This window comes from Crocodylus siamensis, chromosome 4 (genome assembly GCF_052110815.1).
Source record: "Crocodylus siamensis isolate JL-2025a chromosome 4, ASM5211081v1, whole genome shotgun sequence".
NCBI classification, from domain to species: Eukaryota; Metazoa; Chordata; order Crocodylia; family Crocodylidae; genus Crocodylus; species Crocodylus siamensis.
In genome coordinates, this window is record NC_143398.1 from 23343020 (window position 1) to 23359399 (window position 16380).

General features: G+C 44.5%; 1 protein-coding gene across 1 annotated transcript in view; it reads right to left on the minus strand.

Annotated features, from left to right (window-relative positions):
* RELN (reelin) overlaps positions 1-16380 on the minus strand; it is a 567367-nt gene that overhangs the window by 111878 nt on the left and 439109 nt on the right. The window contains exons 25-28 of the mRNA XM_090041978.1: positions 11520-11725; positions 6558-6729; positions 5605-5805; positions 1591-1826 (exon numbers count right to left, since the gene is read on the minus strand). Coding sequence (XP_089898104.1) covers positions 1591-1826; positions 5605-5805; positions 6558-6729; positions 11520-11725 — 815 coding nt within the window. The remainder of the gene's footprint in view (positions 1-1590; positions 1827-5604; positions 5806-6557; positions 6730-11519; positions 11726-16380) is intronic.

Below are 16380 nucleotides of genomic sequence, written 5' to 3' on the forward strand. Positions count from 1 at the left end.
AGCAGTGTGACACTGCTTTGACACAACGAAGATGGGCACTGAAAATGCTTTTTTTTTAATACCTGTGCTTGTTGTGGACTATAACTTAGATTTACACCCATCTCTCTTTTTGGGATTGGGAGGATAATCTGACCACTTTGTGTTATAGCCTCTGTGGGCATGTCCAGACAAGTTCACACATGCAGCATGAAAAAAGTGGGGCAGTACATGTGGAGGCAGCATGCACTGCCTGAAACCAGAGCCTAGCCAGATGGAGACATCCTCCGGCTGCGGGTCACACTCCACATGATGGATCGCCACTGCTGGAGCCTGGGAGGTCCCAAGGACCCCAGGTAATGCTGCTAAGACCTGTCCAGCTGCTGGCCCCAACCTCCCCTATGCCAGCTGGGGCAACTTGCCACACACCAAAGCAAATGTGCATGGACCGTTCCCAGGAACAAGTACCAGTGGCACAAAAAAAGGTCTAGAGGATGGCAGCCAAGGGCTACCTTTCCACTGGATTTACAGGTGCTAGTTAAGGATCTGGGAAGATTTCCAGGTCTGAGTCTCTCATTAAATGAAGTTCTCATCTCATTTTACCTTTGTGCCACTGCTATATGTCCCTGGGGAAAAGTATGTGTGCACATGTCTCATGTGTTCTGTGGGTACATCCAAACGAGCACATACGTACACTTTGTGGCACCTCAAAGCCGTTTGAGGCTCCGCAAACTGCACGCAGCTCACACGCACCTGTTTGCTGTGCTGCTAAGTTGCAATGCAGTGCCAAAATTTAACACAGGGAGATCCCGGTGCCAAAAAACCCCACTGCCAAAAAAGGTGGTGCAGCAGATGTGGTAGCAGCGTGTGCCACTGGAAATAGAGCCTGGCTGGCCAGAGCTATGTCTGGCTCCCAGCTAGGCTCTGAGCAGCCAGATTGGCACTGCTGATACCCCAGGAGGCCCCCAGGGACCCAGGTAAGGCTGCTGGAATCAGCCTCCCCTATCCCACCTGGGTCAGTTTGCCACGTGCTGGAGCATGTGTGCCCTGGGACAAAAAGCAGTGGTGCAAACATGCCGTTGCTTTTTGTGCTGCAGGAAACGTGCGCCCCTGCATGTGTGCACTTGTCTGGATGCACCTTGTGTGTTCTACAGTTTTGAATGCTCATCATCATCCAATGACATGGCATATTACACAGCAACTAAAATACTCTTCTAGTTTTTCTTCGCTTAGTAGAAATTGTTTTTTGTAAAATTAATCCTATTGAAATGGCTTATCTGATTCATGTGACTTATCACTCTCTTACTGGCATTTCTGACCTAACTGATAAGCCTAAATAAAGGTAGAACTCTGATAAAGAGATGTATGGAATATTAAAATGTTGTGCTTGTTTGTGTTATTGTTTCTTGTTGCCTTGTAATTTAATTTTATAGCTTGTTCTAATGCTTTTAAAAAAAGGCTTTACCTTTTTTTGCATATCGACATATTCTTTATGGAATATGGATTTTTAACTCTGTTCTGGTTTCAACTTTCAGCATTTTACTAGCATAGGTTCAAAGTGTAGAAAACAGATTTACATGTACCATATATCACAAAATTAAAGATCTGCAGTACCTGACTGCAAGAGATCTTGGAATGACAATAGTAATTCTTGTCCAATCTTCAAAGTCTCCTGTGTAATAGATAGTTGGTTCACTCAGCTCACGAGAACTTCCTTCACATCCTTTGATTCCAGGAGATGCAGGATAACAGCCCTCCTTCACAAGTGACCAGAATAGGCCAGCATCATGGGAATACTGAAGCAGAACTGGAGCAGAACTACTGTACTGGTTAGTGCAACCAATGTTAAGCTGCAAAAAAATGGGAGTAAGAAGCAGTAGGTTAGATATGGGATATGTAGACTTACATATATGTATGTTTTTAATTATCAACCACATCAAATTTTAAATGTGTGGGTCTAAGTTCTACACACATATGGAGACTGGAAACCAATCTCTAAATTTTGGAACCTATTTCCTACACACTTGGCATTTTGCAGTAAAAAACCTTCCTATATCTTTGCTGAGGTTATTAAATTCAACACAAAAGACATTTTATGGACATAAAACATCCCTGGAATAATGCCGTGTACTTTTATATCCCCAGTACAGAGCAGAGGTTCCAAACAATATTGGGCTGGCACAATATTGCAGGTACTGTATTACTTTCTTTTCATCAGGAAAGCAAAGATTCAGGGAAGCCTTTAAACAAAGTGAAGCACTGTGTCAGACTAAAAAATACTGTGGTGAAGAATACTGGAGCTTCTATAAAGGCAATATACCAGTGTTGCCAACCCAAAATGCTCAAAACATATGAGCCAGGCTCTTAATTATGAGATTGGCATAAAATAATGGGATGTTTACATAATGGCATAACTGCAGGAGCTGGGATTTTAAGAAAAAACAGAGTACCACAAGATTCACAAGCAAATTGTGAGGATTAGCAACACAAGCATATAAATCTGCATATAAAATAGGATAGACTAGAATACACGCAAAAAGTCACCATTTCTTCTAAAAAATCCTGTTTTGGAACCTTACATGAATAGCCTCTGGCTTCATTGCCTGTGACCCGTGTGCAGGTGGATGAGTGGGAAAGGTGCAAAGCACACTCTCTATCTTTGCTCACCCCATACAAGGGTCTAGGGATAATGACAAACCTTGTGCACAGTCCATCACAGAGGGTGCATTCCCATGAGTGCAGTCTACATGAGTGCTGTCTGCAGCAGTGCAGACCCATCTTCAATGCCACAACTTGCAAGCGCAGTACATGCGAGCACTCACCGCACTGCTAATTTGCAGCATTTTTGACATGGGAAGATCCTGGTGCCAAAAACCCAGTGCCAGAAAAAAGTGGGGTGGTACATGTGACAACAGCAAGTGCTGCCCAAAACTGGAGCCTAGCCAGCCAGAGCCATGCTCTGACTGCCAGCCAGGCTCTGCAAGCCTGGATTACTGCTGCTGGAGCTCTGGGAGGCCCCCAGGATCCCAGGTAAGGCTGCTGGGACGAGCCCAGGAGCTGGCCCTAGCCTCCCTTACCCCAGAGCCAGGGCAACTTGCTGTGTGCCAGAGTACATGTACAGGGACATTTCCCAGGGAAAACTAGTCATGGCACAAATATGCTTAATTGTCCCTGGAGAACGCATGTTCCCGCTCATAAGGGTGCGCCCAGAGAGGGGAATATGATGTGGGATGGTGTAGCCTGCACATCCACCTGCATGCTTGGAGGTACTAAGAAGAACGGTCGGTGTCTCTCAACACCCATCCCGCTCAGCTTTTCAAATAGGCATTCATCCCTGAGCATGAAGAGACATGCTAAAGTCAAACTAATCTTTCTCAGTCTTGCCCACTGACTCTAATGGGATACATGCAGGCTAGCAGTACAGGATCAGTCCCCACAATGCATTTGATAAAGCTGAAATAGTAACACCAATTCATGTGAAAAAGGAGTGTATATTGACATATTTTCCTACTAGTTTGAAGCTACTAATTTCAGTTTTCAAACTATTGTAAGTGTAATATTAGAAAACTGAAATTAATATTCACTATTGTACTACAGAAATGATCTGCTAATATGAAATATATAAACTGGCAGAAGAGTAGTTGCACCTGAGCTTACCTAGGCAAAATAATTCCAGGCAGTTCTTGACAATGGAAGCTTCACAAGTTCATGCACCACTTCAATGCATGCTTAAAGATAAGCAAGTCAATGGAACTTAAGCATGTACTTAAACTGAAGTACCTGCCTAAGAGCTTTCTTGAACAGTTAGCTGTGTTTGTCTGAAGTCAGGCAGAAGGCAGGACAGTGTGGCACCTTGTACACTAATTCACTCAGACAGGCATCAGCTTTCATAAGATACAGGCTGCTTTGTCAGATGCCATGAATGGACTTGCAGAGAGCAGAGATACTAAACAGAAAGGAGTAAGGGCATTTCAATACAAAGGATAAGGGAAAGGGGAGAAAATGAGGGGCACTGCTGAGACTCACCTTCAACTCACCTTTGCCTCTCCCAGCAGTGCTCCCTCCTTTCTTCCCCCTTTGCTTATTCTTTGTATTTAAATGACCTAATTCCTTTCTGCAGAAAGAGGTAGTTAGCCATGTTAGTCTGAAGCCAGGCAGAAGTCAGGGTGGAGATGCAGCTTGTAGATTAAGTGAATCAGAGATGCATAAGTCCATGAGCTACAGCTTACTTCATCATATGTAGTGAGATGTGGCTCATGAAAGCTTATGTATCTCTGATTCACTTAAAAGGAATGAGGTAGGGTAGAGGTGCACCTTAAAAATTATTTTATATCCCTGTTCTTTGCAAGTTTATTCATAGCATCTGATGATGTAGACTGTAGCCTATGTAAGGTCATGCCTCTCTGAAAGAATTTTTGGTTTACAATACTACGCTAAAAATTTCAGAAACATAATGTATTTGACTATTATTAAATATTGCTTTATGTAGAATATATTAGTATGCCTGGACCTCTGCCAGGTATAATACTCATGGAACCATTATTTTGTCAGTCAAATGGGAAAAAATGTGTCAAGATGTGAGTAGCATAGTTTTCTGGTTAAATGTTATTTACATATTTTTTTATCTTTTTTTTTAGTTTTAGGAATAATGTAATTAACACTGGTACATGCACTGTTCTCAGTTTGTTTAGCATTTTATCAGTGTAAACTTTTAAATGGAATGAGATTATTTTACAAATCCCCTTATTTCTAGCTAACTTTCCTATTTATAGAATGGTGGGAATTATATTTGAAAAGCTGCCTGTAAACATCTGATCTCTTTAATAATTCCACTTGTAAATTATTCAGTGCCTGTATCCACCAATTATGTAAGGACCTTGTATTTGTGGCTAGCTCATTAAAATTGCATTACAACCAACCCCCAGAATTCACCAACGGGATTTCATTATAAACTCAATAAAATTTTGATTAGGGTTCAGAAACAACATCTTGCCAGAGCAAAGCCACTTTCATTTGAGTCTATATTCTGATGTATTGTTAAAGCACAAAAAATTTTGTAAGTCCTTTAAAGAAGAGAATACTAATTAGAGCCGCCATTCAATTATACAATAAAAGTAAATTGTTTGAGAAATCCATATCCAAGTACAGAATAGCCTGTACACTCTTAGTTTTATGTATAAAAAAATTCCTCACGACACACAGAAGCTTTGTTATCATTAAGTATCAAATAGGATAATTTAGGGGGGTACTTTATCCCCTGTATTGCAGAAGCACTTCCTGATGTATAGTGGGATATAAAGACTATTACTTTAAGTCACTTCTGAGGATCATTATAAAATGACAAGCTTTTAAGATTTGTTTTGGTAGAACAAACAAAGCCCTCCTGCTCCATACTTGTTGTAATGACTTTCTTTTATAGAAGACAAAGTTATTTATTTGAGCAGTACCACATATTTATGTCCTTTGCATCTTTCAAACAGATAGAAATACAATAATTTAGTGAGCAGGTTGCAGATTTAATCTCACAAGTAGATTTTATTCATGTGATCAGACTTGCTGAGATCAGTGATTCCTTTTCATTTGTCCACATCTTAATCTGATCTAGTGAAATTTATCGTAAAAGAATACCTTAAACTGGAGAATGTATCCAGGTTTCAGTGTTAAATCCCGAGTCACTGCAAATCGGTCCCCATCTGATTTACCAAATAGCATGGCTGATGGTGTAGCAGAACAGAAACTTTCATTTTTGACCATTCCTTCATTAGCCAACATCAGCCACACACTGAGCTGGTTCATAGGATAATCAAAAGCTGGTTTCTCATAAAAGTTCTGGTGGAAATGAAAACAAAAACAATGACAAAAATGCCAGTGCCTTGCAACTTGACATCCTGATAAGCTACCTTTCAAATACATTTTTCTGACTTGATTCTTGGAACGATATGTATGTAAACCATTTAGTATCATTGGGTGCATCTACACATGGTATTATTGCAAAGCAATAAACACAGGTGAAGTTTGTGCTGGAGTTTATTTCTCTTGGGTGCCACGTTTACCTGTGTGCCTGGGACTACAGCACATTGAGCCAGGTTGGAGCAGCCCCAGCTGACATGAGGTCTGGGGGGCCAGCCTGCCAGCTCGGGGCTGCTCTGACCTGGCTCAGCATACTGTGATGGGGCTGGCTGGGGCACAAGGGTAGGCAGCCCCTGCATTGAAGCGACCTTGTGCCCCAGCCAACCCCATCAGTTGTTACACGAGCATCACACTGCACTAAATACCACCGCTGTAGGATAATACCTGTGTTGAAAAGTACTAACCTATGACAATGTTTATGAGTTTACTGTGACCTAATAGGGCTATGAATGTAGATGCTGAGACTTTACTGTGGAGCCAATCAGGCAACTGTGCAGTAAACACCTCATGTAGATGCGCCCATTATGTTCTGAAAGAGGCCTCATTATTTGGAGGCAAGGATATTTCTACAAATATTAGTTTTCTTTAGTAGTAACCAATACATTTTAAATGACTAAGCCCTGGTACATCCCATTTCTTTAAGGTACCTGCAGACTAGCATTGCTTATTACCTGTGGTAAGGTTGGGTTAATGACGGGAATGATGCGCTTCTGCTTTTCTGACAAAATGATGATATCATCAATGGCCCACTGGTCATAACCTTCTCCTGAAAACACTGGCTGCCACCAGCGGAATCTAGTGCAAGGAGTCTTTGCAGCAGCAGGAAGCTCAAGATAGACAAATCTGCAAGAAAAGATTTGGGCAGAACTTCATAGAACACTCAATTCTTAAACAGGAATATGAAATGTCACACAGCAGAGGGAGGAGGCCAGAAAAACCTAAACTAATATAGGTGGGAAGCCCTAGAAATATTCCAGATCAGTTCCCTATCCATAAAACTTGAATAATGCTACTTCCCTTCTCCTTTTCCCTTTGCTGGAAACTTTTAGTAAAAAAGAAGCTACATATGTTTTACAGAATGAGGCTAGGGTCAAATCTGTTTCTGCCAATGTTCAAAGTTCCTTTAAGACTTCCATCAGGTAGCTTTGACATCCCTAGTTTTTGGAGGTGGGCTTAAAATTTGGCAGCAGGCTTGCTAGGGATTAGAGAGAAGCTTGAGAAATCCAGCTGAATTTTGCTAAGTTACAAGCCTCTGAATCTGTCCATTCAAAGATGCTTAGCAGAGGTTTATTAGAAGCTGGTTACTTGAAGAGAGAGCTAAATGCTCTATGTCAAAGGGACAGGTCTCAAAGGTGGCCATAATGCCCTCTGGTGGCCTCATGAATCCTGCCTTACTCCGGCTCTGTGTATTCACCCTCTTCGTTCTTGTCTGCCATGCCACGCTGGAAATATATATATGTATTTTTAAAAAGGAGGCTGCTCTAGAGTCCTAGAGCGAGTCTTAGTTAGCATTCACACCCATGGTTCCCTCTCAGACCCCAATGATCCCAATCATTTCTCACATCATGCAAGTCTTCCTGGCTCATATGTGCACCTTGCAGGGCACCTGTTGCTTTATAGGCTATCCTTGGCCCCTGATCCTCTCTTACAACCGTGACCACGCCTTAAAGGTGTTATGAATCAATGACCTTGGTGGGCACCTGGCCTCCACCTAATGTCATGCCACCTTAGGCTTCTTACCCTTTTGGGGGCCTCAGCCCCTTTCCTCTCCCTAGTTTCCTTTTTGCCTAGGTTTACTGTGCTGTTCTTAACTTTGGGGTCCCAGCCCTTAGCTTGTCCCTTTGGGCACTGGGCTCCCAGACCCTGTCTCTGTCCTTCTTGGGCCCTGGTCTTGCTCTTCTTGGGGCTGTGGGTCCCTGGCCCTGGTCTCTGTCTTTTTTTGGGTAACAGGTCTCTGGCTCTATGTCTCTGCTCTTCTTGAGCACTGGGCCCCTGGCCCTGTCTATATTCTGGCCCTCTTGGCCCCTGCTTGTTCATGCTAGGACCCACCACTGGCAGGGCTTCAAAACCACATGTCCCACAGGCACCCTGTGGCTACTGCCCTGCTTCAGCAAGACTCAGCCTAAGTGCCTCTCTGGCACTGTTGGAACTTCCTAACCACCCCTTTTCTAGTCCCACCCAAACCGCCAGGATAACTAAAATGCAAAGGAGCAGTGACTGCTTCACATAAACATCCCCTTCTGGGTAAACCAAATCTCAACAAAAGAGATAACACAGTACTACTTTAAAAGAAGGAAAGCCATCAGTCTCTCAGAGTAAACAACCAAACACCAAAGCAGCCCCACCCCTGGGTCCTTCCTGCTTCCTATTCCTCAAGTGTTCAGCTCTGGCCCCAGGTACTAGCTCACCTACAGCCAGCTTGCTGCGAGACTCCTGCCTCGGCCCTGAGCCCTCTGGCTCTGCTAAAAACCTTAAGTGCTTTGGCAGCAAAATCAAACTCTTCTCATCTTAGGGTCTGGCTCCTTATAAACCTTCAACACCTTACAGTGCACATTGCCACTGAATTTCAACCAGCTGCTCCAGCTACAGACACCCCAATCCAGAGCTCCTTCCCTGATGGCCTGCAAGGCCAGCCTGCCTGCCATGGTTCAAGCACTGGGTTTATGCATCTCCCAGGCATGCGCCTTTCCATTCAGGTGACCTCCCTGGGTGGGCTACAGGTGTCCCTTAATTGGGCTCGCAGGCTTAACTCTGTGGCAGCTTTATGTGACTGTCTAGCTGTTGCAGCAGTGCTTTACTTGCAATATCCTAGCTGTATTATGGCAGAGCCATTAGCTTGGCACTAGATGCTTATGGCTTTCAAACCTCCCCCCAGGGCCCTGTTGTTTTGGAGCTCTTACCAGGCAGTCTTTCCCAGCTGTGGCTCTCCAAACTGCAGTTTCCCTCTCTTCAAGTAACCAGTGCTGGAGGTGCTCTGTTACACTCAGTGTATTACCTCTACAATTAACATGCTTCAGCCAGAGTAGCAGAGGCTGGGCATGACTGAGAGCAGAGATTTCCCTTCTTGTGCTCTCATTGCTCTTTTTGCTGAAGCCCAGATAATGTGGGGAAGAAGAAAGAAGAACCTGACAAGTAGGGCTGTCCGAACCTTCAGGTGCTGATTTGATTCATAGGAGATATGGCTCAGCTTGGTGGCTGAATCTCCAAATCTGAATCAAATCAGGAGACCACTTAAAAGGTCCAAATTGATTCAAAGCTCTCCAAATCTATTCGTTAAAAATTCGGAGAGCTGTGTAGATTCAGGCAGTCCCTGCTGGCTGCCCCAGGGAGCTGGGCCCAGACTCCATGCTGGTAAGTAGGGGGTGGGGGACGGGGGGCTAAAGGAGGGGGGAAGGGACCATGGGGGGCCCCTGCTAGGCCCCATCCCCTGCCTGCTTCCCCAGCCCCCTGAGCGCCCCTCCAATCCCCACCCACTCCCCAGCCCCTCCCCCACATGGCTGCCCCGTCCACTCCAGTTTCTGGCCCTTTAAAAAACAAACAAACAAAAAGCCCCCACTTACCGGCTGCTGCAGCAGCCTTGGGGCTTCTGGGGGCTCATGGCAGAACCCCCCCACAGCATGGGACAATGGGGGGCAGTGAGGGTCGCCCCCCCACCTGGCAGGAACTGGTGAGTCAGAGCTTTTTTTTTTTTAAAGGCCTGGGAGCTGGGCCGGGCAGGGCAGCCATAGGGGGACTGGGAGAGCAGGTGGGGGTTGGGGGGCTTGTGGCAGAGCCCTGCAGGGCAGCAGGGGACAGTGGGGATTGCTCCCCACCTGGCAGGAGCTGGTGAGTGTGGCCTTTTTTTTTCAAGGAGCCAGAAGCTGGGCTGGACAGGGGTGGGAGAGTGTGCAGGGGATGGGACCTGTGTGATTCAGAGATTCAGTTGATTCAGCAGCAGCAAAATCTCTGAATCAGATTTCGCCAAATCTATTTGGGACAGAGATTCAAATCAACAAATTGAATCAGTGTCCCCTGAACTGGCTGAATCCAAATCCAATACTAGCTGCTTCGCACAGGCCTACTGGCAAATACAGAAGGCGGGAGAGCCTGACCATGATGGGTTGAGGTACAGAAGAATGTAGGAATGGGAGAAGAGCAAAGAGGGTCAACAGAGAGGCTGGTGGGAAAGTGGCAGGGAGGTATATGTGGGCAGAAGTGTCTGTAAACAAGAGGGAATACTTCCTTCAAGAACCTGAAATGGAAACCAGAACTCCTGAGCCTCCGTGTTCCTTGGATGTCAGCAAATATCTACAAAACTCACTGGTGAGGTGTGTGTCTTAGCTTTCTTTAGTGGCTGGTCCATTATGAAGAGTATGTGTGTCAAGCTCAAATGAGTTGGTGGGCCAGATCTGGACTGTGGGGCTTCTTGTGCACTGGACAACCCATATCCAGATCTGGCACTTCTTGCCAAGGCTGACAAAGCTGCAGTGTCAGCACGTCCAGCATGTGGGGGATAATGCTGCCCCACTTGTAGTCAAACTGCTGATTTTCATGCTAAACAGTAATCAAGACCTGGAAATTCAGTGGTTAGTAAGACAAGATTGGTGCTAACCACTGGATGCTGACCATGCCAGAACAGTGACTCTGGGAGCTGCAGTGAGAAGTCCCATGGGACAGATCCAGAAATCAACTGTCCAGCCAGAGAAAGCCCCTCAGGCTGGATGAACCACCTCTGTGGGTTACATTTGGCCCATAGGTGATGTTTGACATCCCTGATGTACAGTTAATCTATTAGCTCAGTAGTAAAATTCTGTGCTGTGGACCTAAATGTTTCAGCTGTGGATCAATATGGATCTATATGATGGATTTATTTTAATTTGATTTTTGTTTTAATCTCAGGAAGTCACTTACAAAATCCCTACTATGTTAAATGAACATTTAGATTGCAGAGTCAAGACATAAATCAGAAAACGCAAGAATTAAGGTTACACATACCACCTTATTTTGGTCTCCTTGTTCACATATTGTGTTTTCCAAGGACCCATCTCTTATTTAGTGCACAAGCTGGTGTTAAGCAAGGTCGATAAATTTGCTGTGTAATCTGTTTCATTTGTTGCAGAAAATGTAAGGCAAATAAAGGCTTGGGCACATACGGAATGTAAAGGATAAAAAGAAATGTTCATTCAATAAATACCATGTCTCCTGTGCATTGTGGCAGGGGGCCCTGGAGAAAATAACGTGTTCATAAAAGGGAAGATAGCCCAAAGTCTAGGGGACTTGTGTTTAACATTTTTAAATACAGATTCTTTTGCATCTAATATCAATACATACCAACCGGAGTAAAGGAAACAGCAAATTTGTATGCTTTCAGGCAAGCATACTTTCCTGTTATTTCTGCATATGGCAGTGATTAAGTCATGTTTCAGATTGGATTGAGTGACTGCAAAAGTTCATATTTAACTACATTTTTTTCCCTTCACAACCTAGCTTTATTAGTTTTTTCATTCCTGGCCAATATTTTACAATGGCAGCCTGAAAGAGTGTCCTTGTTATGATGGATTTTAAGCAGTATAGTTTGTATTACCTTTTAATAAACTGAGAAAAAGATTTTTAAAAGGTCTGAACCACATGACTTTAGATTGGAAGTCTCTTACCTGGGTTTGCTGAAGTCAGAGAAGTACATTTCTGCTAGTAGGTGCCAGTTGATACCTCCGTTGTTGCTGTACTGCAGTAACACACCTTCTTCTCTGCTGTCTGGTTTATTGCATGAAGAGCTCTCCCCACCTATTTGAATGTAAAACTGGACAAAATCCACCCAGGTAGTGTCCAAGTCCCAGCTCACTAATTGCCTTTTTCCAGCCTACAGTTCAGGGGGAATAAGAAAATATCAGTAAAGTGCATATGTCTTCAGTGTCAAATACAGATTCATATTACATGGACATTTATGTACAGCATAGTGTGAATTTCATGCAAATGTGGCTGCTTATCTGTCTTTAAAATGAGTATCCTATTTGGCCAATTTTATATTGTGATTATTATTCCTATTCCCTGTGTGTAATCACTAGCTTTGTCCTGCACATACCTTCACTATCTCAGATCCTATGCACTATCAATATTCACTCTCTCAAATCCCATGTCCTGCTATTATTTATCCAGCACTAAGTGTGCACAGCATTTTACACATTGGCAAACTTAAAAAAAGGCTACCGTTCTGTCATATCCCTTCCCATGCCTTCCAGGCACCGTGCACCCTTGGAGGAGTAGGATGGGAATACAGCCTGGGTGTCCTGACACATTTAGGACCAGATTTTCCAAGCATTCAGTCCCCAGCTGCTACCACTGGGACACATATGGAGCTGTATCGAGTTGTTTTGAAAAGCTGGCCACTCAGGGCTCATTTTTCCAAGGCTCCTTTTCAGCACTGTGTTTGATTCTGCAAATTACTTAACACTGTCATTCTTGATTTTAAAGGTGAGAAGTGGGCATTTAGCATCTCCCACTGGACTGGGTCACGGTTTTGTGACTAGTCCCTCACTAGAAGTTCTGGTGGCAGAAGCGGGTAAGTGTAGACAGTCCCAGGTTTGCCAGTCCTACTTTCACAGAACATCAGTGAATGAATGCTTGTTTGCTCTGTTTCACTTATCCAGGAGATAGCTCCTCTTCTCTGGGTAGCTCACCTTGTCCAAGAAACACATCTGTTATCTAAGATGGATATGTTCACCTCCCACTCACAAGCTGTTTCTTTTCATTCACAACATCAACATATTTATGGCTGTCTGACCCTCTCCCAAAACTGTTTTGCATTCATTTTCCCAGCTGTGATCCTAATCTTGATTTTAAAAAAAATTGGAGTGAGGGGTGCTTCTCTTTCTGAGACACCCAGGACCTCTCTACACATGAAGCTAAAGGTGTGATGGGATCTAATGTGTGATTCACACAATCATGCCTCATGCCATGTCACACATGCCTGGCAAGAAGTGCAATTGTGGGATGGTGCATTAGATCCCATTTCATCTTATTGCCAGTGCAGGGGGAGCCCGATCCCTGGCTCTCCCTGTACTGGCAAGCTCCTGGGGAGCTGTGATCCCTAGAGGTTGGGAGTGTGGGAAACCGCTGGACCCTGGCTATGGTGGCCCCTGTGATCCCCAGGGCTCAGGGTTTTTATGCTGGGCATGGTGCACCCTTGCAGCTGGGAGACCCATCAGCTGATGAAGCTCCCAGCTGCAGGGGAGACTCTGCTACATGTGCAAATTAAAGCTTGATAGCAACCAGCTATATAGTATACATTTTTGAGGTCAAACTTAATAGCTGACTGTTACTGTGTGATAGCTACTTTGCATGTGTAGCTGGTCTCCTGGTAACTGCACAATTAACCAGTTAATTGTGCAACACCTGTAATATGTAGAAGGGGCCTCAGTTACTGAAATCACCATTGCCATCATGATGAACAAACACCAAAGGTTCAGTGATTAACAGCAGCATAATCAAATTCCAGGTCCTCCCCTACATTTCATGATCATACATTTAATTCTCTGCTTCTGATCACTTTCCTAACAAAATAATCCATAGGAACGTATGATGGAAAGGGGCCTCCTGGACCATCTAGTCCAGTTCCCTGCATTTGTTAATCAAAGGAATACCCCAAATTGCCACTTTGAACTGTAACCCACAGCTACAAGGAACCTTACCTTAAACACCAAGAACATCTTGTAAGATGCTACAGGTGAAAGCAGAAAAGACAGTTCCCTGCCACTGCAGCAACAAGGGAGTAGTTGGTTAATACCATATTTTCTCACCTACCACGTGTCTCCAAATAAGACATTAATTTTATTTGGGAAGAAAGAATGAAGAAAATGGATTTTTCAGAGTTGTGGCTGCATATAGCAGGGACAGCCTAATCTTCAGCTCACTCACCCTCCCTTTTTTGTTCAAGCAAAAGCCACAGTTTGAACCCTTTCACAGCTAAACTGTCAGCAGGTCTTGGCCACTCTGCCAAGGTGATGCTTAAGACCAGACTCGATGGGTAAAGTTAGGATTTTGAAGGAAACTAAAAATAGTCTTCAGGGCCATGAAATAGGAAAAGAGAGATCAGGTAGGGGGTGCTAAATTGCAAATTATTGAGCAAACAAATAGCTCGATTAATGGAACATTATGACCTTTAAAAAGGAGAGGGGGTCTAATGAACCATGAAAACAATCAACTTCCTTAAAAATGCCTGAAAAGAAATTCCACTGCTGCTATTCTGGAAGGATATTTTGTTAGGCTAATTTTAGAAGGAAAGATGTGTGTGGTATATGAGTAAATGTGGTATATGCTCAGAAGATCCTAGGAAAGGACCATGGACCAAGGATATGCATATCTCATACAGATATGTACATGTTCAGTCCTCCTCTAAGTAGGTTTTACTGATACATAGAAACATATTCTGCTCCTAACAGATGGTGTAAATCAGAAGTCACTCAATCCAAATCAGTGACTTTAATTTTGACATATACTAATATAGCAGGGGACTCCACCTACAAGCTAGCAGTCTGCTTATCTAACTATCTAATAGAGTCCCAGCAGTTACAGAGGGTGGGTAGTTGAATGCGTCTCCCCGGCCTCACTCAAAGCTCTCCTGTATGATGAGACGGAAGAAATGATAAGAGTTTTTCCCTGAATAAGGTGAGATACCATTGACCACCCAGATAGCAGATTAACAAGGTCTTATATTTATTGAGTGCTAGTTACAAAGTCATAATTGGCCATGCTTATTGCTCGTTAGCAGGGAAGCACCCTGCCAAGCCTCTCGTGGCTTCCTCCCCCTACTTCCTTTTGCCATCACTTGTCCTCCAGATTCCTCGGACCTGTCTTTGGCCGTCCCCGTCGCCTGCAACTCCTTGGGTAAGTACCCCGCAGCTCACCCATCAGCTGTTGACCTGAAGTCCCTCGGGCTTACTTGCTCCTTTTCTGCTCGTTGTCCACTGGGTAATCCTCTCTTCCTCCAAGTGCCCAGACGGCAAGGTCCTGTCCCTTGCCACCTGTCTTTTAAGCATGGTGGCCACTTTTATTTCCCTTATCTCTACCCAGTGTGCCAATACTCATCAGCTGGGCTTGGTCAGCTGCTGACCTTGTCCTTTTCAGGACCCCATCCCCTTTGGCTATCCCATGACTTTTCCCCAAGTAACAGGGTTTCTATCTTAACACCCTGTTACACTGAGTTACCTCAAATTGCTCACATGGTTAGTAGATAAAGGCAGAGTTGGATGTACCCCTGGCTTTACTCATAGTCACTTCTGTTCTTAGAAGGATTTATATACACTTATCTTTATGGAGGGCCCTGCAGCCTGCAGGACCAGTGCAGTGCTGCTATGGTGAGATGGAAGCAGGCTTTGTAGGGTCCAAAAAGTGGTTCACACCAATGTACATCACAAAGTTCCCACTGGGCAGCAAAAATCTGAATATATGACCAGTCACTGAGTTGCAATGTGCATCTGCCAGCTCTTCCCTCAAAGGAAACAGTTTGCATACGGCATGGAGCCTACTCCAGCCCCAACAGCATAATATCTGACATGGAGTGACACTTAAAGAGTGAAGTTTAGCTAGAATTTAGACCCCTACATCCTAGTGCGCAATTCATCTGTACCACGTTTAGCAGCTTAGACACCTGAGCGGACATCGGCATCTACATTTTCACCAGTAAAGTCACTTAAGTGCCTAACGCCATGCTCCTACATATGTCCAGAGGTGCCACAGTCTTGGCTAAGCATTCTTGTCTGTGTTATACCTAAGTTCCTTGAAGGACCTAATCCAGTAGGTATGCCAAGGCACCCAAGAGTTCTGAGCATACATAACACTTACCATGAATATTCAGTTCAGCATGATATACAACAGCCATATGCATTAAAAAACACAGGGGTGACAGGCACCCACCTTTTCAATAGCTCTTGAGCTTCCTGAGCACTGGCTCAGGAAGTGGGAGACTTAGGCTTTAGATCCTCTGTACACTGAGGGAGTTCAAACATCACCCATTTCTTGAAAGAGCACCCTAAACTTCACATCTTAGGCTAGGCCAGATGGAGAGGATACTCTCCATCACTCTGTTGAAGCTGTAACACTATGGAAAAGAAGACAAGGCTCTTGGAAGTAACATACAGCACAACAAGGAGCATACTCCTTTGCTCTATAATAGGATAATTTCCCTGGGTGGTGGGAGTCCAGGGTTCTGGTCCATGCTTCCAAGGACTCCTATGAATTTTCCAGTAAAGAGTCATTGGATAAAATCAAGGAATAGTGTTAGAAGCAAAGACAAGAGCTGGTCTGGGTGGGGCACCCATGGGGAGGCTTGGAAGTGATGGGAGGGTCAAGCCATGTGGGGGGCTCTGCATGAGCCCCCAAAGCCCCGAGGCTGCTGCAGGAGCAGTGAGTCCCCGGAGCTTTCCCCATTTTTTTTTTCTTGAAGAGCCGGAGCTGGCCTGGGTGGGGCACCCATGGTGGGGCTGGGGGAGCAAGGGTGGGGAGGTTGGGGGCTTGTGC